The following is a 24,904-nucleotide window of genomic DNA, read 5'->3' as shown; positions in this document are numbered from 1 at the left end:
TATATTTTATAATTGGTTAAAAGTGCGTTTAAATACAAAATAGCAACTTTTTCAGTGCACTTAAGAAATTCATTATTACAATGTATACTTCCCAAATCCAATTTCCCAGTTCTATTGGCAGACAATTTTTGCTTAAATTAATATATTCATAACTTCATTAACTTTTATCTTGTTTTTATGAGCCCATTTTTCGGAGTGTTCACCGCACACACAAAATCCTGTGAACGCACATACGAGGAGGAGGAGGAGGAGGAGGAGGAGCGTAGTCTGCTGCTGGGTCACATCAACCCCGAGAATTAAGAGCATCTCTCCCACCGCCGATAAATCCTCTCCACGCTGCAACACGGGCCAAGACGGCGGGAGAAATGCGGGTGACCTAATTGTTCTATTGACGTGTAGCTCACGCTAAATCAATAATATATATATAAAATAAAAAAAAATAAAAACATCAAGCAAGAGCAGGGAGAAATGCACATTCACTGGACACTAAAAAGTAATCCCTGCATATTAAAATAATATTATATATGTACTTTTTCTTCTGTGGAAGCTACACAGACTCTTCACAACATGACGTTCGCGGTCTGCCCCCCCCCCCCCCCCCCCAAAAAAAAATCAAATATTCTGTAAACCATTTATTTTCAAGTATAATTTTGTAAGATGACTTTGAAATGATACTAAATGGATTTAGGTCATTTTTGTGGTATTTATAAACTATTAATGCAGTATAATCCTGTTTTATTTCAGGCATGGGTGATTGAGACGTCTTAGATGTCCACCAAATTTAACTCATTCACTCCCAGCCATTTTCACAGAAGCAATCTAGTTCGCTCCCGGCTCTTTTACTGGATTTGGACTAATTTTGCAAGGCCCACAGAATATTGTGTTCTATTATTACAAACACATGGAACCTACCAAAAGAAAGATTAGAGTCTCTTCTTTCATCAGGGAAAAAAAGAAAAGAGTAAGTTTCTATCTGTTTCCGTTTTGCAGCAATTAGCATTAGAAAAGAGCTTCATCATTATTCACAAATCTGTTTAAAACGGTGGGGGGGTGTTTTTGTAACATGGCCCTGGTTGATCTCTTATACTCTGCTGCCACCTGCTGGCCGCTTTTTTAACTACCATTGTTAAGCGTCTTCTTCAGGTCAGAGGTTGCATCAAAGCCTTCTTTATGCTCTAGCATTAAAAAAAAAGAAAAAAAAAACAAAACAAAAAAAATACGTCTTTAGGACCGTTGCAATATTTAAAATAGAAAGTTTTTATACGTTTTTGGCAGCAAAAGATTGGTGAATCTATTTTTTGTCTAACTTTCCTGGGGGCGCTACTGAGTGAACTTTAGCAGGTCACGTTGGGGGACCCCGAAAATTCATTCTTATCAGGAGGACATCTTGAGGCTCCTAATTTCCTTAAAAGTCCTTCTTGTATTGTTTTGACTAGCATCAAATTCCAATCTTCTGAAGTCGATTGTGCTGCACTCTCAAGTCTGACAGTGATTTGTACTTGCCAAATAGTGAGCCAACACTTTTTTTTTTTTTTTTTTTTCTTTAAACAGTTATAAGTCATACGGTTTGTTATGAACTCACAAAGAATGACTAAACGATGTTACTTACGATGGGACTTTACTGGGCGTACTTACACCGAGCCGGGTCTTTGGTATCCGTTGGCGGCTGAGGCTGCGGCGCCCCGTCGCCGGATGACGAGCTTGGGCGGAAGGTCCGGGTGCTCCGCCGGCTTCAAGTGATCGATGAGGTCCAGCGTGGAGAGATTTTGGGCCGACTTGGAGTAGCTTCTTTGGCCTTGACGGAGAGCAACGGGTGAGCATAATGAACAATATGATATTTTTAAGCTTTCTTTTTTTTTTTCAAGGGAGTATGTTGAGGTAGCTTTGTATGCTCGGGAGAAGCTAAGTTTAGCCTGGGTAGTATTTTGTTAAAATATGTAAAATGAGTTTGAAATTATGTTAAAGTGTCTTGGGATGAAAGGTTGGGTTATAGTTAAGATTTAAACTAGGAAAAAAAAAATCTCACATGAAGTCGGTCACATCGCCGACTCGTCACGTATATCAGAAGAAAGGTCGTTTGTTCACGTTTTTATTATTGTTTTAAATTAAATTTTATGTACTATTGTCTAACTCTTGCGTCTGTTTTAGAAAATTGTCATTAATTTCATGCAATTTTAAGGAAAACTACTATACTGGTATACTTGTCCTGGTATCGGTCTGAAAAAAAATAAATAAAAGGTCTCGAACATTAAATATGCTTAGCTGGTGTCAATGACTTGCAGGGGTTTAACTGTGTATATATTTAAAAAAAAAAATTGGATTTGAAATCAGAAGTCGTGGGAAATAGAATTTAAAAAAAAATATTAGGGATGTCCCAAACACATCTTTTTTTGGGCTTCCATTTTTTTTTTTTTTTAACATAACCATCCCAATATTTTATTTTTATTTTTTTATTTTATTTTTTTGGGGGGGATTTTTTTTCCCAAAAAAAAGTTAATTAGTTTTGTAAACATTTTTTCATTTTTTGAAAAGCATTTTCGTTTTTATTTTATGTTGTTAACAAAATTGTTTTTTTAATTTTAGTTTTTTCGTTAATTTTAGTAAAGTAAAATAACCTTGAAGTATACCCAATTTCTGTGGGCCACATAAAATGATGTGGTGGGACGGGATCTGGCCCCCAGGCCTTGAGTTTGACCCCACCGTGAACAGTTTGTGCCCGCGATTGGCTGGCGACTCGCCCAGCGTCCAAAGTTAGCTCGGCTTCGTTTACCTGCCGACCCTAATGCGGGCAAATTTCTTTCAAATCATGTTTACGGCTGACCTTCAGACACGCGCAGCGACTTGAGAGAGGTCGCAGCTGTGAGATCAGGCGGTCTGGCTCGGTGGGGGGCCTTCTTGGGGGCGACGGCCGACACGCTGAGGGCGTCCTCCGACTCCACGTCGGTGGGGCCGGCCTCCTCCCTGGAACTGGACTCGGCGCCGCGCAGGGACGCGGTGTCGGCGAGCGCGGCGCTCCGGGCTCGAACGGCGGACGGCGTCTCGGCGCCGGGGGAGCCGCTGTGCTCCGACGAGTGCGAGGACAGCGACTCGGTGCTGCCCATGGGGGTGCTGCCTGGACTGCTGCTGCACGCGTCGCCTATGCAGGGGCCAGAGAGGAGGCACGCCGGGCCCTCATTAAAACCTGACCCATCACTTCCATTTGAACTCTTATTATTTGTCAATGTGTTCATTGAAATTGTATGTATTATTGACAATATTGATAAGTACTCAAGAGTGAATACTTATTTCTGGTGTTTCGCTAAAAAAAAAAAAAAGCGGTAATTATCATCCTTAAAAATACATGAAATTATTTTTTTCCATTTAAAAAGCAAAAAAGGAAAACACACACATTAAAATAATACCATTAAAAACAAAAATAATAAAAAGTATAAAGTATAATATATGTAAAAACAAAGAAATGCTAACGATAAAAACTAAATTAAAAAGAAATAAAATAGAAAAATTAAAAAGATATTAACAAAACAAAAAAAATATATGCGGTCATTAGAACAGAAAAAAAACTAAAGCTAAAATAAAAACAAGTCAGACTAAAACAAAACAATAAAATGACTACAATAAACAACTAAAATCATAAAATAAAAAAAAACAGTATATTTAACCATCATCATAAGAAATTAATAAAATAATTATAACAACATAAAATATTAAAATAATCATAATAAAACTAAAAATACTACAAATGTACAATAGGTAATACTAAAATTAAAATTGAAACTTACAAAAATAAAATGAAAAACCTATACTAGTAATAAAATACAAAAAATACTAACAAAATAAAAAACAAATGCTAAAAATAAAATATGATAATGCAATATGATTGAGATATGCCATTTTTAGCAATAAAACTGCTAATATTGTACAGTATACACCATTATATCCATGCATTTTCCTAACCGCTCATCCTCACGAGGGTTGCAGGCATGCTAATGCTAATCAAATGTAATTATCCCTAAAACCTTACATTTTTTCCCCATAAATTAGTGCTAATTATGAATTCAGAAAAAAATGAGTAACTATACAAATACATTTAAAAAAAAATGGTGTAATAAGAGTAAGGTGCAAACAAAAATTTTGTTTTGTTTTTTTGGTGTGAGGTGTGAATTCAAACATTAAATATCCACATTTTATATATTGCAACTTCTATGGTACGTCACCATGTTTACATTACATAATTAGCTTAAATCAACTTTGATTTCTACTCTGAAGGGAGCATAAAGCTTGAACAGAAGCAGTCGACGCCTTTCTTTCACATCGACAACTGCCAAAAGACAAAATGGTGCAACGGCCGCCATTTTATTTCCTCCTGGTACTCACTTTCTGCATCGGCCAGGCACAGGGTGGGCGTGTAAAGGCTACGAGGCTTGCGGGGGCCACTCGACAAACAAATGGCTCTGCTCCTGCGGGAACCGGGCCGGCTCTGAGGCTGCGGCACGTTGGGGTCCGGAGGCTGATGGAAGATCTGGGAAATTGCGCAATCAATCACATGAGCGTCTGAACACGGCGCTCGTTTTGACGTCAAGACTTGGTTTGGCTCACTTTGTTAAAATTCTCAATCAGAATTTCCATCACAATGTTCTGGAACTTGATGTTCATCATGGCGGCCACGGTTTCCTCTTGCGAGCGCATCAGCGTGGGCCCGAAGATGACGCCCAGGTTGGACACGGTCATCATGTTGGACTGACTTTGCTTGGACACTCTGCGGGTGCAAAACAACAAGCTGTGACTTGTTTGGCCGCCAATGACAAGTAAGGTTCTTCAGAAGTTTTTTTTTTTTTTTTTTATTTACCAAGTAATCGTTTGAAAACCACCACTACTTTTGACTACTCTAATCACTGACAAGAATAGAGCTCAATCATACATGACGAGATGTTTGATGAGCATCTCCAACATCTCTTTATTCCTCTCAGGCAGCTTGTGGACCAAAGAATGGACGGCGCACACTCGGTAGTTCTGGTCATCCGATTCTGAAAAGAAAATGGTGACAAAAAGTTACAAATTACAATTAGTTATTTAAAGACATAATAATAACAATAATAATTGCTCATATGCAAATAGTTGGGTTTTTGAGAGTTATATTTTGAATAATAGTGTGGAACATGTTAGTTCTGGGGGCAGCGCTTTTTCTTCTTTATGTGAATGACATTACAACTATTTCCAAATTGTTCAAATGTAGATGACACCACTTTATTTTATGTTGGGGGAAAAATATGTATAATGTATTAAAAGAGTTTCAAAAAAATTATTAAGTGGTTCAATGCCAACAGATTGTCTATAAACATTAGTAAAACTAGATTTATAATTTTTAGCTGTAGAAATATTGATGTTGAAGCAACACTGACAATCGAAAAGGACTAATGAAATCAAGTTTTTAGGTATTATTATTGATGAACACTGAACATGGAAATCACATATAGAATATGTCAAATCTAAGGTATCACAAACTAAAGGATCATTGAACAACAATGCTTTGTTATTGTTATATAATTCGTTGATTGTTCCATACCTGAACGATTGCATCAAAATGTGGGGGTGTGCTGCCAAAACCGATTCCATCTTTCTTTGAAAGAAATGTGCAATTCGTGTCATTTGTGGGTGCGGATACACAGACCACACTAATTATTTATACAACTAAAAACTTTTGCATTTAATGAATTGATGGAGTTTAACCGCCTCAAAATAATGTTTAAAGCCCATCAGTAAATTTTACCAGTTAATATACAAATTAAACTAAAAACTTTGTTTCTCCAAAACAAAATATAGAACAAAACAAAAAGAACGATGTATTTCAACTCAGGGTGTCAGCTTATGGAACAATCTGGATTGCAAAACAACAATCATCTCAAGTCTATCTGTATTTTTTTAAAATTTGACAAAAGTTCAATGACTGGAAAAATACATATAGCACGAGGACATGCTGCTGATTTATTTCATAGGATTGTTATTATTGAACGTATCTTGACCGCTCGCTGTCATTTATTCTGTGTTTATTATTATTTTTATTATTATATTTTTATTTTTAACACAAGTTTGACTTCTTTCTGTCCCTTTTCTTCTCTTTTTTTTAATGGAATTAAATACAATTTTATCAAATTAAGAATTCAATTATGTATGACAACATTATGAGAGAATGATGAGTCCCAAAGTCCAATGGGAATAGATTTTGAGTACAGTAACCCCTGAACAGCAAAAAAAAAAAAAAAAAAAAATCATCCTAAAACACACAAAAATAATTTCAAATTCATCTTCCAAGATTAAAATGAAATAAAATGAAGGGTTTTGGCGGCATCTTGTGGATTCTGAGGGTGTCTCAGAAAGAGGAGAAAAGCTGGAGAAACTACCATATATGGGGAAAGCTTCCAAAGGGAAAAAAAAAAAAAGCAAATAGGAGGATATGTAAATTTGTAAATTTACTGTATTGAATTTTTTAATCTTCAAATCGACTGAGATTTGGGCTCTTGTTGCCTCAACTTTCATTTTCACGAACTTACTGACAGCCATGATGAATTCTTTATGCAGCTTGAAGGTCATCAGCGGCTCAGACAGACACCTGCAGATTTACGAAGAAAAAAATAAAAAATAAAATTCCAAATCATGGCGGCCGCTTATTCCGGTGTGAATCAGCCGGCCAGGCTGGATGAGTCACGCAGCGGGACCGCCGGTCTGCGAGAGACGGCGTGACGCTAAATGGTGATTTGTGACGGAACCGGGAACGGGGCGAGCTGACCTGAGGTAATTCTTCAGGCCGCTGGTGATGGTTTTGTTGTCCCACGTCTCGGGATCCAGGTCCATGTCTGCCGCTGCTTTGGATGCTTGGAATGGATGGAAATCGAACAGGAAAGCCACCAGGGAGGGGGGGGAAGAAATACTTAGTGGAGATTATCAACAAAAATAAAGTAAAATAGAAAAAAAAAAAAAAAAAAAAAAAAAAAACTTTTTTTTTTAAACTCATTTGCTCCCAATAACGTGTAAATATGTTTTTTTAAATGTTTTAAGTGTCCCAAAGACGTATTTATACGTTTTTTTATTTTATTTTTTTTAATGCTAGAGCATACAGAAGGCTTTGATGCAGCCTCTCAACTGCAAAGAACGGTTGCAGAAATGGTAGTTATTAGACAAACGGCCAGCAGGTGGCAGCAGCGCAAAGGAGATCAACCAGGGCCATGTAGAAAAAAAGCTCAATTACTTACAATTTTAAATAGATTTATGAAAACTGATGAAATTTAGCTCTCTTCTAATGCTATTTGCTGCAAAACGGAAACAGATAGAACATTTTTTTTTCCTGATGAAAGAAGAGACTTTAATCTTTCTTTTGATAGGTTCCATGCTTTTATAGCAATTGAACACAATATTCTGTGGGGCTTACAAAATCAGTCAAAATCCAGTAAAACGGCCGGAAGCGAACGGGATTGTTTCTGTGAAAATGGCGGCGAGTGAATGAGTTAATGAAATAAAAATGATTAAAAAAAAAAAAAAAACACTAACTGTAACTAAAACTAATACTAAAACTAAACTAAAATTAACCATAGAAAAAAAAAAAAAAAACTACCGGTAACCATAATAAAATATTACCATGGTAGCGCAAAAAAGAAGCGTGCTGCTTAATGAAATCCTGTTGCAGCCAACGAGTGCATTCAACGTCCTCCCATCGTTTACTTACAAAAGACTGTCGTCATCAGCCTCTGCACTTTGGAGTTGACGCCTCCGATCCGGTACAGCCCCATCGTATTTATGCCTGCGTGCGCGAACAACAACACGATGATGTCACGTCCTCGATTATTTGTCGTGATCGTGAAGTCGCTTCACCTCTGCTCTCCACCAGGTCGATGCACTTCCTCACAAAGTTGAAGCCGGCCTCGTTAAGGAATGCTGGGAGACGACATCCGAGACATTTGCTTGCATTGGTCGTGAATTAATATCGCATTAGATGCCATGCAATTATTATCAGAAAATAACTTTTTTTCCACAAAAAAACAAAAACAAAAAAAACAAACAAAAAAACAATTCATTCAGGTAACATTACAACTTTTTTTTTTCTTAATTTAGAGGCATGTGGTCGTTATGTTAAGATGATTAGTCGGCCATTTATTTTGGTGTGCGAGTAATACTGTACACTCACTGGCCACTTCATTAGGTACATACACTTTAGTTATATCTAATACAAAAGCCAAAGGATTATTATTTATTTATTTATTTTTCCATGATAAGGTACTGGTACATGTTAGAAATGTGTTAACGTCACAAATAAATTACATTGGTAGACATTTAAAGTCAAACTTACTCTCTTCCTTCTTGCTTAGTATGGCAGGCAGGTTGTAAATCTAGAAAATGACAAAAAGGCAAAGGAAAATATTGTATTAATTTTAGCATGCTTAAGAATTAATCATCTGTAGCAGGATCCATGTTAAACATTTAAAAAAAATACTGTACATTTTATGAAATATGTGGTTTTCTTTTTTTATTGTAACTAAAAAAAAATAAAAATAAAATAATATAAAACGTGAAAATAAATATTTTACAATTTGCTATTTTACTGTTTTACAATTTTATAGGGATTTTTTTTTTTTTTTAATACCGACACCATCATTAGCATTCACTCTTTTGCGTACTCTCTGATGCTGAGTTATATAACATTTCATTTAACAAAATGACAAAAAGATCGTACCACAGCTAAAGAAGTCTTACTCTATCTATGTAAAATTATTATTATATATATATATTTTTTAAGTACTTTTGGTTGGTATCGGCAACCTTCACAAGTACCCAATACCTTAAAATAAGGTTGGTATCGGTACTCACCCATTCTCTACTACTTTACATATTTTACACTATTACAGAATTGGTACATTTCCTGTATTCCTCAATTATTTTAGGAATTTTTAGTGATTAAATGATTAATTCATTATAATTAAATTAATGATAATAAGCAGGACAGAAAATGGATGGATGGATAAATAATATAAATAATATTATTCATTCTATCCATGCAGTATTTTACCTACACATTTATTTATTTATTTATGTGTTTTCAAGCATATAAAGTGACATTGTAGTTTCTATCAGCAGACACATGAGGGAGCCAGTGGCACATGATTGAGTTAGAGAGTAGTTTTTGGTCCCCTGCAGGACCGTCATTGGTCCCGGGTGGGGTTCCTTACCGGCTCCTTGCCGTCCATGGCCTCCAGCCACAGTCTCCTGTTGGACTCGGACAGCGCCTGCAGTGTCATGACACCATGCCTGGGGTGGGAGGGGAAAAAAAAAAAAAAAAAAAAAAGATCTGGTTTCAGTATGATGTCAGGGATGTTTTCAGTTGTCACTGTTAAAGGGCCAGCGTGACCAAGTTATGTGCTTCACATTCCACGCTTGATTGATTGATTGATTGATTGATTACAAGCTGCATAATGCCAGCGTGATTCACCACTGCACACCCAGGCCAGCATGCATCCGCTTTACCACCACCTCATCGGCGCGTCACACAAAAGCGCTCGGATTGGATCCATTTGGAGGTGTGGCTCGATTGTTTGGGCCATATCATCGGTTTGTACCGACGTGCATGTGTACGGTATGAAGAGAAACAAAATGACGGGATCAAGACAAAAGTACATTTTCAGAAAAAATAAGTTTGTAGACTTAAACAGTTGCAATTGTAAGAGAACACTTTTTTTTTTTTTTTTTTTTTAGACAAGAGTCTTTAATAATATATTAATATAATACAACTTATAATACAATACAGTACAATACAACTTATAATAAGTTGTGATATTACAAGATGACATTTTTTCTTATTAGAATAAATGTCTCTCGCCGCCGCCCCAGAAGAAAAGTATAAACTTGTGAGAATAAAATGATATATTTTAAAGAAAAAAAAAAATCATACTTTCAAAATAATACAAATATTATGTTATAAAAATTAAGTTGTATTTTTTCCAGAAGTTGCAAACGTAATAGAATTCACTGCAGTCATTTTTTTTTTTTTAAAGATATAGTCTATCTTTCAAGAAAACATTTTTATGTTCTCTATTTTTTTCCTCAAAAATAAGACCTTATTTTTGCAACATTACAACCATTTTTCTTATAAAAAAAAAAAAAGAAAAAGAAAGAAAAAGAAAAATACAACCTTATTCTCCTACCATTACAAGAGAGAGAGAGAGAGAGAGAGAGAGAGAGAGAGAGAGATTTGTGCTCTTAAAGTTAAAGCGTTAACTAAATAATTAATCACATTATCATGTATTAATGCTGACTAATCACACTATTAATTGTTATATATTTTTTTAATTATTATTTCTTTATTATTTTTTTTTATTTATTCATTTTTATTTCTTTTAATGTATTTTTTATTTTTATTTTTTTATTTTATTTTATTTTTTAAGCGCTCAGAATAAAAAAAAAAAAACAATAATAAACAACACACTATTAATTTTGAGTGCAGATGATCTTTTAGATTGACAGCGAATGTTTACGTTAAAGGTAGCACAGGTTGTGTTTGAGCAATAAACGACTACATAAAGCATTTAATAAATGTTTGTGTATGACATATTTGTTCAGTTCAAACTATTGGGGTCATTTTTTTCCCCTATTTTAAATTATGCAAATAATTAACTGATTAGAAAAAGAGGAGGATGAGCGTGTGCAATGGATCCAAATTTTTGAATACGTTTTGAACATTAAATGTCGGAATTTTTTTATTTATTTATTTTTTTACTCCCCCCTTTGAAAAAATGTGACTGTATTCTGTTGAGACCAAATTCTTCCCTTCAACAGAATACAACTTTTCCCCTGTAGTATAGACTGTATAGTCTTTTAATTTTCAGTGTGGCACTGCCACTCCTTTGCAGAACATCACATTACATGATGAGCCCACATTAAAAATTCTTCAAGTAATTGAAGTTCAGCTGCGAGCAAATGAAGTTCACTTTGGTAAATTGAAAGCAGAAACTGAAAGATTTTGATTTTCCCGAGGATATCAATCAGTGTAAAATGCACTTGAAAAGCACGTTTGGTCCCAGCGAGGCAGCAAACCAGGCAGAAAAGAAGAAGAAGGTGCGAATCACAGGTAAGCGGCGCACATACACACACACACGCGTGCACATGCAACGAGGGTCCGCTCACGTACCGGACTTTATAGAACAACCGAAGCGGCCTGAAAAGAGTTCCGCGGCAGACGCCGTTTCTATGTGGACATGAAGAAGAAGAAGAAGAAGAAGAAGGACTGGGAATGGGTTTAAAACGTTGAGGTTACAAGTAATCCCTCACATATTCACTATTCATTCATTCACTATTTGTGCCGCAAATAGAGGGGGGGGGGGGGATACTGCATATGTAACAAAAAGGGGTCGGGGATTCATGCCAGACTCAAAGGGAGATGAAAACATGGATGCTAACGGAAGCCAAACGACATCAGTTTGTTCTGCCGGGACACGCTGGCTTAATTGGAACATAAAACGTCTCACATGCACTTCAATCGAGCTTTTTCTTGAGCCTTGAATAAATACGGCGAGAAAGATTTAAAAAAAAAAAAAAAAAAGCCACAATAATCTAACTTTTTATTGAGTAGTTCTATGCCAAGTCACAGACCTTTCCAGCACCTCGATGTCGAAGCAGAAGCGCTTGTCGATGGAGTCCGTTTTCCTCCGGATGCATGACTTGAGCTTGAACATCTCGGGCTGGTTTGCTACCAGGCCGTTCTAAAAGATAAGTGCAATAAAAACATCACAAAATAATTCAGTATTAAATGTACAATGTTAGTTTCAGGCTTACCTGTTTGACATCTATTAAACACGACGCAAGTAATTCTACAGTTAGTGATTAAAAAGAAAAAAAAAAAAAAAACATAGAACAAAAAATGATTTCGTTAATTACATGCCAAGAATAAAGTCGTAGACAAATTATGAAGAGATATCAGGATAAATGAGTTCGGTTAAAGGGATGCTTCACTTATTTAGCCCATTATAGCAATAAAAAGTTAATGTTTTTTTCTATAATTAATTTGATACTTCCATTATTTTTCACGTACAATTAGTACTTTTAAAAACACATTTTGAAACTTGCTGTCGACTGAAAATGACATCACAAGGGCTCAGGTAACCAATCACAGCTCAGCTTGTGAATGTCACATGACCAACCCTAGAAAACAGATACTCATTCACACATGTAAGTTTCTGTGAGTGAGTAAAAAATAAAATAAAAATAATAATAATAATAATCCGTGCGGGCTGTCAAATTGCCGCGGGAGTGACGTCACGCAGCCGACAAATTCGCCCGGCCCCATTTGTGACACGCCACCCCCCCGCTCCGCGATTGGCTGGAGGGTTGTAAACACTGTCTTTCCACAGAAATGTCCCCCACTGTTTACAAAACAATCACAAAATGGCAAAATACAGACTAGGGGGGTGGGGGTTAAGGAAAAAATCACCACCAGACATAAAGAGAAGCCCATAGCTGTAAATTGAGAAGTAGTTTGTTTGTTTAAATCCTGTATTGAAAAAGCGCCTTTTCCTGACGGCAGACCGAGCCTTTAAAGCAGGGGTGTCAAACTCAGAATAGCTCAGGGGCCGCATGGAGGAAAATATATTACCAAGTGGGCCACATCGGTAAACTAACGGTATATAACTTAAAAACGATTACCGTCATTTATACGCAGATTTTCGTGGACCAGCCCTAAATTACAGAGCTCAACTGTAATCATGTTGTTCCAAAGAATAACACAAATGCAAATGGAACGCGGCAACACTTTCGTTATTCGTTCCAGACGTGTTTTGCATATATATTGTTCCCAGAATGTATTACGTGGCGCAGTTAATGACGTTCTAAGAAGGCTAATCCTTGTCATATCTATTTGCGTTAACAGTAATTGAATTTGTGTCGTATTTAACACATTTATGTCGGTCTATGATTTAAAATAATAATAATAATAATTAAACAAGCCATAACTTTAAGTTGTGTGTAAAATAATGACATCCAGGACGAGTCCCCCGTTGCATTGCTCATCTGAGGACTGCTTGTGAAATTGCAAATTTTATATATTTTGATTATGGCCGGCTGAGTACAATTTTAAAATTACAATTTTTATTTTTATTTTTTTTTTAACTTTACAATATCATCTCACGGGCCGGATTAAACCCCTTTGAGGGCCTGATCCGGCCCGCGGGCCTTATGTTTGACACCCCTGCTTTAAAGGTACTAATTGTACATGAAAAATAATTAAAATATCAAAAAAAACCAAAAACAAACAAACTTGTATTTCACACTTCAAAATGTTTGCTTTGTTCTTGTTTACTGCAAAACTGATATTTATGTTTATGTACAGCACTTTGTATACAGCAATGCTCGTTCTTAAAGCGCTTTATAAAGTTGAGTTGAGTTATTATAGGTAAAATATTAATGTTTGACTGCCAAAAATGGCTAAATAAGTAAAGTATCCCTTTAAGATAAACAAATGTGAATATAATCTGAACAAAACAAAGACCAAACTCAACAAAAATTAAATAAAGCAAACGCAACCTAAACTAAATCAATGGAAGAAAAACTAACCTAAACTCGCATTACATGACGTAACAAAACTAAGACCAAACCCCAAAACTCCCAACTCAGCAAAGTCCAAACTAAACTAAACAAAATGCGAAGCTTAAACTACAACAAAAAAACAAAAAAACAAAACGGGGAGCGTGAACTACCTGTTTATTGGCTGACTTGTTGTCAGTATTGCTCATGGCAAAAGTTTTGCTGCTTTTCTCATAAGTGCAGTAGTGCCTTGTCCACGTACAGCCCAGAGGACCTAAGACACAACAACAACAAAAACATTGCATATATTTTGAAGCGTAAGATGTGTCATTTTCAAAGACTTCCTCTTGACACCATTTCCCTCAATAGCTTAACGGCAACATTTCCGTTGCGGCATCGTAAGCGCTCACTCACGTTTCTCCTGCACATACAGGAATCCCTCCATGCTCCACCGGCCCGGAGCTTTGTAGTCCTGGTCGGCAGACCTGATCCTCCTCATCAGCTTCTCCACTTCCTGTTTGGTGCTCACAAAGTTGTTGCGAGTCTACGTGGAGAGAAGAGCATGTTTGCTGCTGCTAATCCTCCTCTGGTAACAGTCGCATGTTAATTCCTCAAAGGTTTAAAAATTGCACAAAATAGAAACCTGAAACATTGTCGGTGCATAAACTATCCAATCTAATCTATCCGCAACGGTAACTCATTTGCTCCCAATAACGTATAAATACGTTTTTAATGTTCTAAGTGTCCCAAAGACGTATTTATATGTTTTTTGTTTTTGTTTTTTTTATGCTAGAGCATACAGAAGGCTTTGATGCAGCCTCTCAACTGCAAAGAACGGTTGCAGAAATGGTAGTTATTACACAAACAGCCAGCAGGTGGCAGCAGAGAAAAGGAGATCAACCAGGGCCATTTAGAAAAAAAAGCTCAATTACTTACAATTTTAAATAGATTTGTGAAAACTGATGAAACTTAGCTCTCTTCTAATGCTAATTGCTGCAAAACGGAAACAGATAGAAGCATACTTTTTTTTTTCCTGATGAAAGAAGAGACTTTAATCTTTCTTTTGATAGATTGCATGCTTTTATAGCAATAGAACACAATATTCTGTGGGCCTTGCAAAATCAGTCAAAATCCAGTAAAACAGCCGAGAGCGAACGGGACTGCTTCTGTGAAAATGGCTGCGAGTGAATGAGTTAATTTTGACGTTTGAGATCGGATCCATCTAATTGAATAGACTTGTGTTCTGAAAAGTAGCGCGAGGAAGTAGTAGCAGAACTTTTGTTGCTTGCCCCCACTGGCTGACTGCAGTGAGTGTGTCATGGCGTGGAGCGGCGAGATGCTGATGCAGCCTTGCAGTGCTATCAGAGCCCTCAGCCTCGCGGGGCGTGGAGAGCGAGTGTAAAATGTCAGCGCAACGGCTGCTGCGTCAGGCCGATTTCCAGGGGCCCTGCGGCTGCGACTGCTGTCGAACGCAGCTTGCTGTTCTTTGACTCTTAACCTTTGCTTTTTTTTTTTTTTTTTTTTTTAAATTAAGGACAGAATATATTAAAGGGGACATGTTATGGAAAAATGACTTGCTTGCTCAGGTGATAGTCAGATTATAATCAATCTAAGTGAAAATACAATCCACGCTTTTACAATTTTTTGGGATGCTCAAGTGCAAATTGTATTTTTTTTCTTAGAACTCAACTTTTAGTGTTAATTAGAAAATAAGTAGTCCTTACATACCCTGCAGTAGAGGGGGCGGAGTGAATAGTTGCAAGGCCGCTACCTCACTACTTACTTACAGTTGTGCTCATAAGTTCACATATCATAGGGGTATGTTAACTTATGAGCACAACTGTATGTTTGCCAACTAGTATAAATTGTAATATACAGTATACAATTCAGCTCATAAGTTTACATACCACTAGGGTATGTGCTCATAAGTTTACATGCGAATTTAAGTAAAATATGTTTACATGTAACTTACGAGCACAACTCAATGTAGTAGTGAATGGTGATTTAAACAATTGAGCTCATAGGGGTATGCACGCTCATTAGTTTATATACATTAGGGTATATAAACTTATGAGCGCAAATTAAATTTCTGCCAACTCGCGGTGAACGGTGATAATATTGTATACAGTTGAGGTTTACATTCCCCTAGCCTAGAGTATGCACGCTCATAAGTTTAGGGGATGCAAATTCATAAGCACAAATTAATTTCTGTCAACTAGCAGTGAATGGTGATATATGCAGTTGTGCTCATAGGTTTACATGCCCCTAGGGATGCGTGCTCATAAGTTTAGATACCTTAGGGTATGCAAACGTATGAGCAGAAATTAATTTCTGGCCAACTCGTGGTGAATATATGAACAATTGAGCTCATAAGTTTGCATACCTTTGGGTATGCAAACTTATGAGCACAACTGTACTTGGCAACGTAGGGCTGCTTTAACCAGTGAAAATAAAACTGATGCTTTTACTTAGTCTTTATGGGGGGCCTCGCATTATGTTCTTCTCTTTGGAAACAAGTAGCAGAACTTTTATTGAGACATTTGGGAACTCTTTCAACTCATAACCTAACAAAAAAAATAAATAAAATGCATGGCATGTCTCCTTTAAAACCAGCAGCCGAGAAACCTGATGACCTTCCGGGGCACGGTGAGATGCGGGTCAGTACTTACGTTCTGGAGGTTGAACTGGAGCTGCTGCTTGTACGGCTCAAACTCGTGAGCCAGCTCGTATCCCTCGTGGTAGAACGTAAACAAGCCCTGCAGGAAGGCCAGCAGCTGTGGACGAGCAGCACTCGGGCATTAACGCGCACATACACAAACGCGCGCTCGTATAACCGTATCAACGCGCAAATAGGATAGGGTGCTCGAAAAAAAAAGTTAGAGAGGAGGTGCACTTCCAAGCGACCCTCTTGGTCCAAACTCCTCCGCAGTTGAGCAGCTCTCGGCGTTGTTGCTGTTGTTGTTGTGCACAGATTATGGCAATTACAGTATCTTGTTCAAAATCATATCAAATCAGTAGTGTATTGGGTGGTACAATAAATATGACATTCTTTATTGTTTGCATATTAATCCACATTAAGCCTCTGCATACAAACCCCTTTTTTTTTTTTTTTTACATTCAAACTTCATCTCGCAGCCAACGCGAGGTACGATATTTGCGCTGTAATCATTTATTTGGAAATAATGTTGCGGACCCCAAGCTAAAGTTTGTGGACCCAACTTCTACAGTACTAAGGCCCATCAGACCAGGCAGGTGTACCTAATATTGCGCCTGATGAGAGCGTCTCTCAGTCAAATCCTGCTGACACAAACGCTGATATGATCTTCGGTATGAGCTCGGCGGTATCAAACATCCAAAGATGAGTCATCTTATCTGTGCACCGATTCATCACCGCAAGGTTGAGTTCCGTCAACGGTGACCTGCGGGGCCAATAGATTTACATTTCGGTTCCTTGGGGGTGGGTCCTACTTTGCAAGGTGGGTTGACAGTAGATGTAAACAAAGCAGGGGGGGGGGGGGATGCAGAGGGTGGGTTACGATGATTCTTTCGAGAAGAAAATACTTGACTCTCAACGCACGTCTCCCACACATACAAAAAAAAAAAAAAAAGAAAAGAGAACTCCATATTACCCGTCACCTTCGCCAATGGATATGTTGGAAATGACTGCACATATTGTTATTGTTGGTTTTATGACACACCCGCGGCTGTGGTGTAAACTCGCAGGTCACAATATTAGGCACACCCAACCCTTCTAAGATCCAATGCAAGAGCTATATCAAAGCCGGTTCTCAACTTTTTACACCAAATAATACCACCTAAAAAAATACGTAGCTCTCGTGTACTGTACCACTATGAATGCCCAACGTAAAAATGCAGAGGATTAATTTCTAAAAAGTATATTCAAGTTCATTTTAAGCCACTGTAACATTATGCACAGTTGTGCGGTTGTGTAAGACATAAAAAATTACTTAATTATTCAATAAAAATCTATTTATATTTATAACATGTAAATAAAAATAGTGGTAGAAATACCACACATGGAGAATCATTGGTTAAAAAAAAATAAAATAAAAATCCTGATTTTTTTTTTATTGATATTGAAATCATGATTAATAAAAATTATTTTAATGTGTCTTTGCCGCTGTAAAGCACTATGAATTTGCCTTGTGCACGCATGACGCTAAAAATAAATAAATAAATAAAAATAAAAAAACAGTTGTTGGGAATGAGTTCAACTTACCGGCTCCACAAACTCAAACTTCTTCTTTTCTTGCACTTCCTGTATTTTGAAAACGTACTCGAGCGACGCGTCGTAGAAGAGCTGCCTCTCCTTATCAATCTGCGTGTCGGCCTGCCAACGGGCGGAAAAAGAAGCGGGTCAGCATGCAGTCAACGAAAGGTGAGTCCGAGCTTTATTCGTCTTGAGGTGACACACAAAGCTGCGTTGGTTATTACAAAAATAAGTTTGTTTGGGTTTTACCTCTTGAAGATAAGCTTCTTTCTTTTTAGACGACAGGTTGAGGTGTCTTTCAAGTGTGGAGTAATATTTCTCCGTCTCCTTATCAAATTTCTTCTTTCCGTCCTGAAATAAATAGGAACCAATAAATAAAATTAGAGCTTAAAAAGCAGAAAGCTTTTAGGTGCTGTGAATGTGTGATGAAGTCGCCACTAGGTGGAAGTCAAACCACATTCACGTCCACTCCACATGCTGTGGAAAGAGAAGGCAGTCATAAAAGATTTTTTTATTTTTATTGATGACTGTTGGCGCAATGATCAAGAAAAGACAGCTGTCCAAGTACCACCATTATGAGCAACATAAGTGTTCATCAAAAATGGGAGCGATGTATCGTGCCCAAAAAAATTTGTTATATTCGTCGTTACTGCATGACTGACTTTTATTCCATGTACAGCACTTTGTATTCAGTGACGATTGTTTTACATTCAAGTACATAAAAGTAGGCAACAGGTGTGAGTACAGAACTGTGTTTAATACACAAATGTATGGCAAGTAAAATCTCTATGTTGCCTGTACAGCAATCAGCAGGAAAAATACACTTTATTACTCCACTGAATAATAAGATTGTATTTTTTTTTCTCAGCTGATAAAAGCAGGTAATGTGTAAAATAAAGATACCCATTAAATAATGTATTGGAGAAATTCATCATACCACCCACATTGGATTAGTATAATTTTGTTCGCAGCACATTAATGCACTCTTAACATTAATATAAACCTTATAAACATACGTATATTTACCAAAATAGCATCTTAATTAGCATATGAAAGGATTGACATGGATACAGTTCACTTAGAAAAATGCTGTCAGCCACTCGTGTCATTTAGCTCCTCATGGTAAAATGTTGTTAGCTCCTGTATGACGTTTTGTATTGCGTATTAGCATTAAGCTAGCAGTTATTTACAAACTAAAGTGACGTGATTTGATTAAGTAATAATGTGTAATTCTCTTGGTTTTATGCTTAGTTACTTCAATAAACCTCAACTGAGAGCGGCTGTAGCGGCCAAGCTAGCATTTTTGAAGAATAGTTGCTCCTGAGAGTAAAATGCTTTGTTAGCTCCTCTATGACGTTTTGCATTGTGTATTAGCATTACGCTAGCAGCTATTTACAAACTAAAGTGATGTGATTTGATTAAATAACAATGAGTAATTCTCTTGGTTTTATGTTTATTTATTTAAATATATATATATATATATATATATATATATATATATATATATATATATATATATATATATATATATATATATATATATATAATATTATTATATTTATTATATAAACTTCAACTGTGAGTGGCTATAGCGGCTAAGCTATAAGCTTAGCTACTGTGATTTGATTAAATAACAATGAGTAATTCTCTTGGTTTTATGTTTATTTATTTATATATTATTATATATATATAACATTATTATATTTATTATATCAACTTCAACTGTGAGTGGCTATAGCGGCTAAGCTAGCATTTTTGCAGAATAGTTGCTCCTGAGAGTAAAATATTTTGTTAGCTCCTCTATGACGTTTTGCATTGTGTATTAGCATTACGCTAGCAGCTATTTACAAACTAAAGTGATGTGATTTGATTAAATAACGTGTAATTTTCTTGGTTTTATGTTTAGTTATTTATATAATATTATTATATGAACTTCAACTGAGAGTGGCTATAACGGCTAAGCTAGCCTTTTTTTTTTGGCCATCTGCTGTGTTGTGGCTCTTAAAAAAAATAAAAATAAATAAAAACTCATAAGTTGAGGGTTTTGGTTGACTTTTTAGTGAACTCTCTGGTCCACTACATAACAATCCCGATATAGTGATTAGGGAGTAGGGAAAGAGTGAATGACTCCGTCATTCCGAGGGGGCAGGAGGGTGGGGGGCAGGCTTACAATAAACCCTCAGCAGCAGCATAAATTTAGCAGCGGGTCTACTTGCGGGTAAAAACTTTTTTAAGTGGATGGATGACGTCTGTATTTTCCAAGATGGTCCCCAAGGTCTGACAGAAGTTTCCCGGGAGAGGAACAGGAAATGGGCTTTTCATGCCAGACGGCCATCTCGCAAGCGACACTCGACTTTTAACACCCTCCCCCAAAAATGATCCAAATCAGAGGCTTCTCCTCTCTCCGAAGGCATTTGTGTGTTCTGACCTCTTGGGGCGAGTCACTTTAACAGAAAAAAAAAAGGGGGGGGGGGGTGAGGGGGAGCTTGAAACCAGAGCCTGCTTGTTTGTTTTTATTCCCATGGTCCTGATGTTCAGCAAGCTGACTGGACCCACAAGAGCGTTCCACCCGAGCGAGTTAAAACTCACTAAGAGACACAACCACGAAACAATCCCACCACGAGGGGAGAGCGGCGAAGAAGAAAAAAAAAAAAAATCAATAGATAATTTCACGTGGCTTCTTATTTCTATCGTACTAGTTGTGTCTGGCGCACAATTGATTTTTGTCGGCAGAGGATGAAGGGGGTGCTGTTGTCGAGAGAGACAAGCAACACAAACAGGTGTCAAGCTAAATAAACATGATTAAGTATGATACGACGCTGACAGCAAATATATTTCCCTCAAGAACCCGCCGTGTACTTTTTCTTCGAGTGTAAAAAAAAAAAAAAAAAAAAAAAAAACTGCCAGCGTTGGTAAAGTGCCGTTGACGTGACATTATTTCGGAAGCACGCATACGAGTGAAGCGAAGCCCCTCAGGAGAGAGAAAAAACACGCACACTCACTCACTACGAGAATCACAATGAATTAAGAACTCGGGTTTTATCCGAGGCCCCCCCACCCCTCGAGGCCGAAGCGGGAGTCTGACCAGCAACACGCGCGCCACTAACGGCTGCCCGCCACATCCCGACATCTTCGCACTGTGTGGGGACTGAGGAGTGAAAATGTGAGGAAGCGCCAGTTGCATTCTGTCACCCTGCTTTGCTTGTTGGCTAGTCAGCGGTGGGAAGTAAGTAACTCATTCATTGCCATGGAAGAGTGTACTCCTTTTTTTTTTTTTTTTTTTTTTTTTTTCCCCAATGGGAGGGGCAGAGGAGGTGCTGTTGTAGTTCCACCGCCAACATGGAGCTTAGGTATCATTTTAACTCATTCACTCACAGACATTTTTAACTCATTTACTCCCAATAACGTATAAATACGTTTTTTTTTAATGTTCTAAGTGTCCCAAAGACCTATTTATACGTTTTTTTGTTTTTTGTTTTTTTATGCTAGAGTATAAGGCTGCTTCTGTGAAAATGGCTGATAGTGAATGAGTTAATGAAGCAAACCCCTTCGCTCCCGGCTGTTTTACTGGAATCTGACTGATTTTGAAAAGTCCACAGAAGATTGTGTTCTATTGCTATAAAAACATAACCTTGCTCTCGCAAAATGACCTCGCGGTATTTGTGAGTTGAGAAACTCTGGAGAATACATCTTGTACCGCTCCCGCAGATAACCGCCGTTCCCGAACCACTGATGGTTCGGACCAATCACAGAGCGACATTGTGTTTGGGGGCGGAATATGCAACTGTGATGAAACCAGGATGCAAACGCCCACGCCGGAGCTAACAAACAAACCGAACATGGACAAATGGACGCTGCAGTTAATTCTGTTCTTGCAGAATTACTCGCCGTTTCCTTGTTGAATGTTGAACAACGGGAGGCGCTTCGTGCATTTCTAGCTGGGACGAAGTTCGTGCTTTTCCCCCCTTCGACAGAAACGAACATGATATTTTCACCCGTGGCCGTGATTGGTTAAAACAAACGTGTAGAATGTCGCATCGTCCAATCAGCTCGAATTATTGTACAGAATGACCCGTCTTTTCCCGACAAAATTAGGTACCAGATGGATATTTCCAGGTTAATAAAAACATGGAACCTACCAAAGTCAAGATTAGCGTCTCTTCTTTCATCAGGAAAAAAAAACAAACATTTGTATCTATTTTCGTTTTGCAGCAGTTAGCATTAGAATATAGCTAAGTTTCTCACTATTCACAAATTTGTTTAAAACAGTGGGGAAAAGCGCATTTTACAACATGGCCCTGGTTGATCTCGTATACTCTGCTGCCACCTGCTGGCCATTTTTTTTTTTTTTTTAAATAACTACCATTGCTTCAAGCGTTCTTTGCAGTTGAGTGGCTGCATCAAAGCCTTCTGCATGCTCTAGCATAAAAAAAAAAAAAATAAATAAAATGCAAATGAGTTAATGACCAGCAGATGGAAACATTATACTAAATATTCTGGTAGATACGGTGTGGAACAAAATATTCCGTGGGTCTTGAAAAATCAGTCAAAAACAGCTGGCAATGTGGAGTTGGAGTCATTCATATGCCCAAAGAGCCCGTTAAGTCAATTCAGGATTTTTTTTCGAAATGCAATCTCCAAGTTTGAAGATAAGCGCAAAGCCTAAAACTGTGTTAAACAAACATCTGTGCTTTTACTTGTCGGAGTACTTTTGCCAAATCGAACAGAAAGCTGTCTGGCAGAATGCGCCGGGTGCTCTCTGATTTGTCCCAGTAATGAGTAAGGCACCTGCATCACCTTGCGAGGCCTGCCGAATGGGAGACAATACCAGGTGGGGGAGCAAATCATACAAAAGAATCCTGCCAAGCTTCAGACTGATGTCATTGTGTGTGTCACTCTGGAAGGACTTGGCTGCAAAAAGGAAGGCTGGCGGTTTCAAGACCACCTGCAGACCAAAAATAGGGCGAGAGCAGCCTTGTTTGTTGCCAGTGATGAGAAGATGACTTCTCGCGGCCTCCAGCAGCTGTCACGCTGGTCATCTGAATCGGGCTTACTTATATTCATAGTTTAAACCGGAAAATATAACAAACCGCAATAACAAAAAAAACACTTTTTAGGAATGACTTTCCAAACTTTTTTTGACATAACCCTGAAAAATACATTTTACAGATTATTTAATTTGGAAAAAAAATGCATGCACATGGAGTAAAGAAATCTCCATTAACTTCCACTAATAACCTTTGATAAATTAGCTCCTCCCATACATACATACTAGGGGTGTTAAAAAAAAAAAATCGATTCGGCGATATATCGCGATACTACATCGCGCGATTCTCGAATCGATTCAATAATCGACAGAATCGATTTTTTTTTTTTTTTTTTTTTTTTTTTAGGATTCACACCTTGCGCATGGAAGAATGTTATATGAATGGAACATTAAGCCTTAATATTTTACTTTTATGCTGTTCAAACATGAAACAGATTACAACCTCTATAAGACTGAAATTTCAGATAAATAAATAATACATTTTCATAGAAATCTTACACTCTACAAGCTTACTGATTAGTATTTTCTAAATTTGAATGAAAAAAAATCGCAACAATCGACTTATAAATTCGTATCGGGATTAATCGGTATCGAATCGAATCGTGACCTGTGAATCGTGATACGAATCGAATCGTCAGGTACTAGGCAATTCACACCCCTAATACATACATATAAAATATGCGATATATCCAGTGGTGGGCATTCCGTTAACATTGAGGGAAGGTCTGTCAGTCCGTATCTGTTTCCGTTTTGCAGCAATTAGCATTAGAATATAGCTAAGTTTAATGAATTTTCACAAATCTATTTAAAATTGTGAGTAATTGAGTTTTTTTTTTCAACATGGCCCTGGTTGATCTCCTTTGCTCTGCTGCCTCCTGCTGGCCGTTTGTGTAATAGCTACCATTTCTGCAACTGTTCTTTGCAGTTGAGAGGCTGAATCAAAGCCTTCTGTATGATCCAGCATTTAAAAAAACAAAACAAAACAAAAAAACAAACAAACAAAAAACGTATAAATACGTCTTTGGGACACTTAAAACATAAAAAAAAAAACGTATTTACACGTTATTGGGCGCAAATGAGTTAAATGTTTGGTTTTTTTTTCTTTTCTCTTTTACTTTATTTTTGTTGCTAATCTCCACTAAGTATGTATTTGAGAGGCTGAATCAAAGCCTTCTGTATGCTCTAGCATAAAAATAAATAAATAAATAAATAAATAAATAAATAAATAAATAAATAAATAATAATAATAAATCTTTGGGACACTTAAAACATACAAAAAAATATATAATATAAGTTATTGGGAGTAAGTGAGTTAATGACTATATGAATACAAAGTACAAAATAAACACCAATCACAGGTTAATAAACGGTAATCAGGCGGAAAAAAATGCTTTTGTAATACACTTTACTGCAAAACTTAAATCAATCTGATAAGTCGATTAATCGATTGAACAATTGCTAGATTAATCAATTCTAAAAATATTCGCTTAGTGACAAGAAAAAGTTGCCAGCTAAGCGCATGAACAGCTGTCAAAAAAATAAATGAATAAATAAATAAATAAAATAAAAAATCATTGCTCCTTTTACCGCTTGCAGCACGTTTACATTTACCTATTTGACACTTTGGCCTCGTTTACCACAAACACGGCGCAGCCGAGCGTTTTTGAAGCATTACATGTGTGATGGCAGCGTTTATACCCCTGCAGCGCACCAGAGAAGGAATCTTTGACCCAAACTGATCCCAAGAGTAATCAGCTGGCTGGGAAAAGCATCGAAACAAAGCACTTCTGAGCGCTCAGCAACAAACATACACACACAACAAACGTGCACACGCACCCCCACACACACACACTTGGCTCTACTGTAGCACCTGGGAGATTTCCTCATCTGATGGCTTTTGTACTCCTTCATGAATAAATCACACGCAGGAAGAGAATATTCCGATGCAGAGCAATGTTGGAATGCCTGTTGTGTGTTTGTAAGTGTGTGGGTGTGTGGATGGCAGCTATATAGCCTCAACATAAAATACACTACCCAGCAGTATTTTAACAAGATCCAAATATAAGAAT

General features: G+C 37.2%; 1 protein-coding gene across 4 annotated transcripts in view; it reads right to left on the bottom strand.

Moving 5' to 3' along the window:
• Positions 1–24,904, bottom strand: part of arhgap42b (Rho GTPase activating protein 42b) — an 86,410-nt gene that overhangs the window by 9,171 nt on the left and 52,335 nt on the right. Inside the window, exons 5-22 of one of the 4 annotated variants that reach the window (XM_077494320.1) lie at positions 18,038–18,139; positions 17,798–17,908; positions 16,227–16,331; positions 13,972–14,101; positions 13,731–13,831; positions 11,632–11,741; positions 11,171–11,227; positions 9,216–9,294; positions 8,339–8,378; positions 7,864–7,926; positions 7,718–7,792; positions 6,785–6,869; positions 6,549–6,607; positions 4,919–5,024; positions 4,597–4,756; positions 4,375–4,519; positions 2,822–3,148; positions 1,636–1,795 (exon numbers count right to left, since the gene is read on the bottom strand). In XM_077494320.1, coding sequence (XP_077350446.1) covers positions 1,636–1,795; positions 2,822–3,148; positions 4,375–4,519; positions 4,597–4,756; positions 4,919–5,024; positions 6,549–6,607; positions 6,785–6,869; positions 7,718–7,792; positions 7,864–7,926; positions 8,339–8,378; positions 9,216–9,294; positions 11,171–11,227; positions 11,632–11,741; positions 13,731–13,831; positions 13,972–14,101; positions 16,227–16,331; positions 17,798–17,908; positions 18,038–18,139 — 2,015 coding nt within the window. The remainder of the gene's footprint in view (positions 1–1,635; positions 1,796–2,821; positions 3,149–4,374; positions 4,520–4,596; positions 4,757–4,918; positions 5,025–6,548; positions 6,608–6,784; positions 6,870–7,717; positions 7,793–7,863; positions 7,927–8,338; positions 8,379–9,215; positions 9,295–11,170; positions 11,228–11,631; positions 11,742–13,730; positions 13,832–13,971; positions 14,102–16,226; positions 16,332–17,797; positions 17,909–18,037; positions 18,140–24,904) is intronic. The other 3 variants (XM_077494321.1, XM_077494322.1, XM_077494323.1) reach the window with 3 other exon arrangements.

The sequence above is a fragment of the Festucalex cinctus genome, chromosome 13, assembly GCF_051991245.1.
Source record: "Festucalex cinctus isolate MCC-2025b chromosome 13, RoL_Fcin_1.0, whole genome shotgun sequence".
NCBI lineage: Eukaryota > Metazoa > Chordata > Actinopteri > Syngnathiformes > Syngnathidae > Festucalex > Festucalex cinctus.
This window is presented reverse-complemented; position numbering and strand designations above follow the sequence as displayed.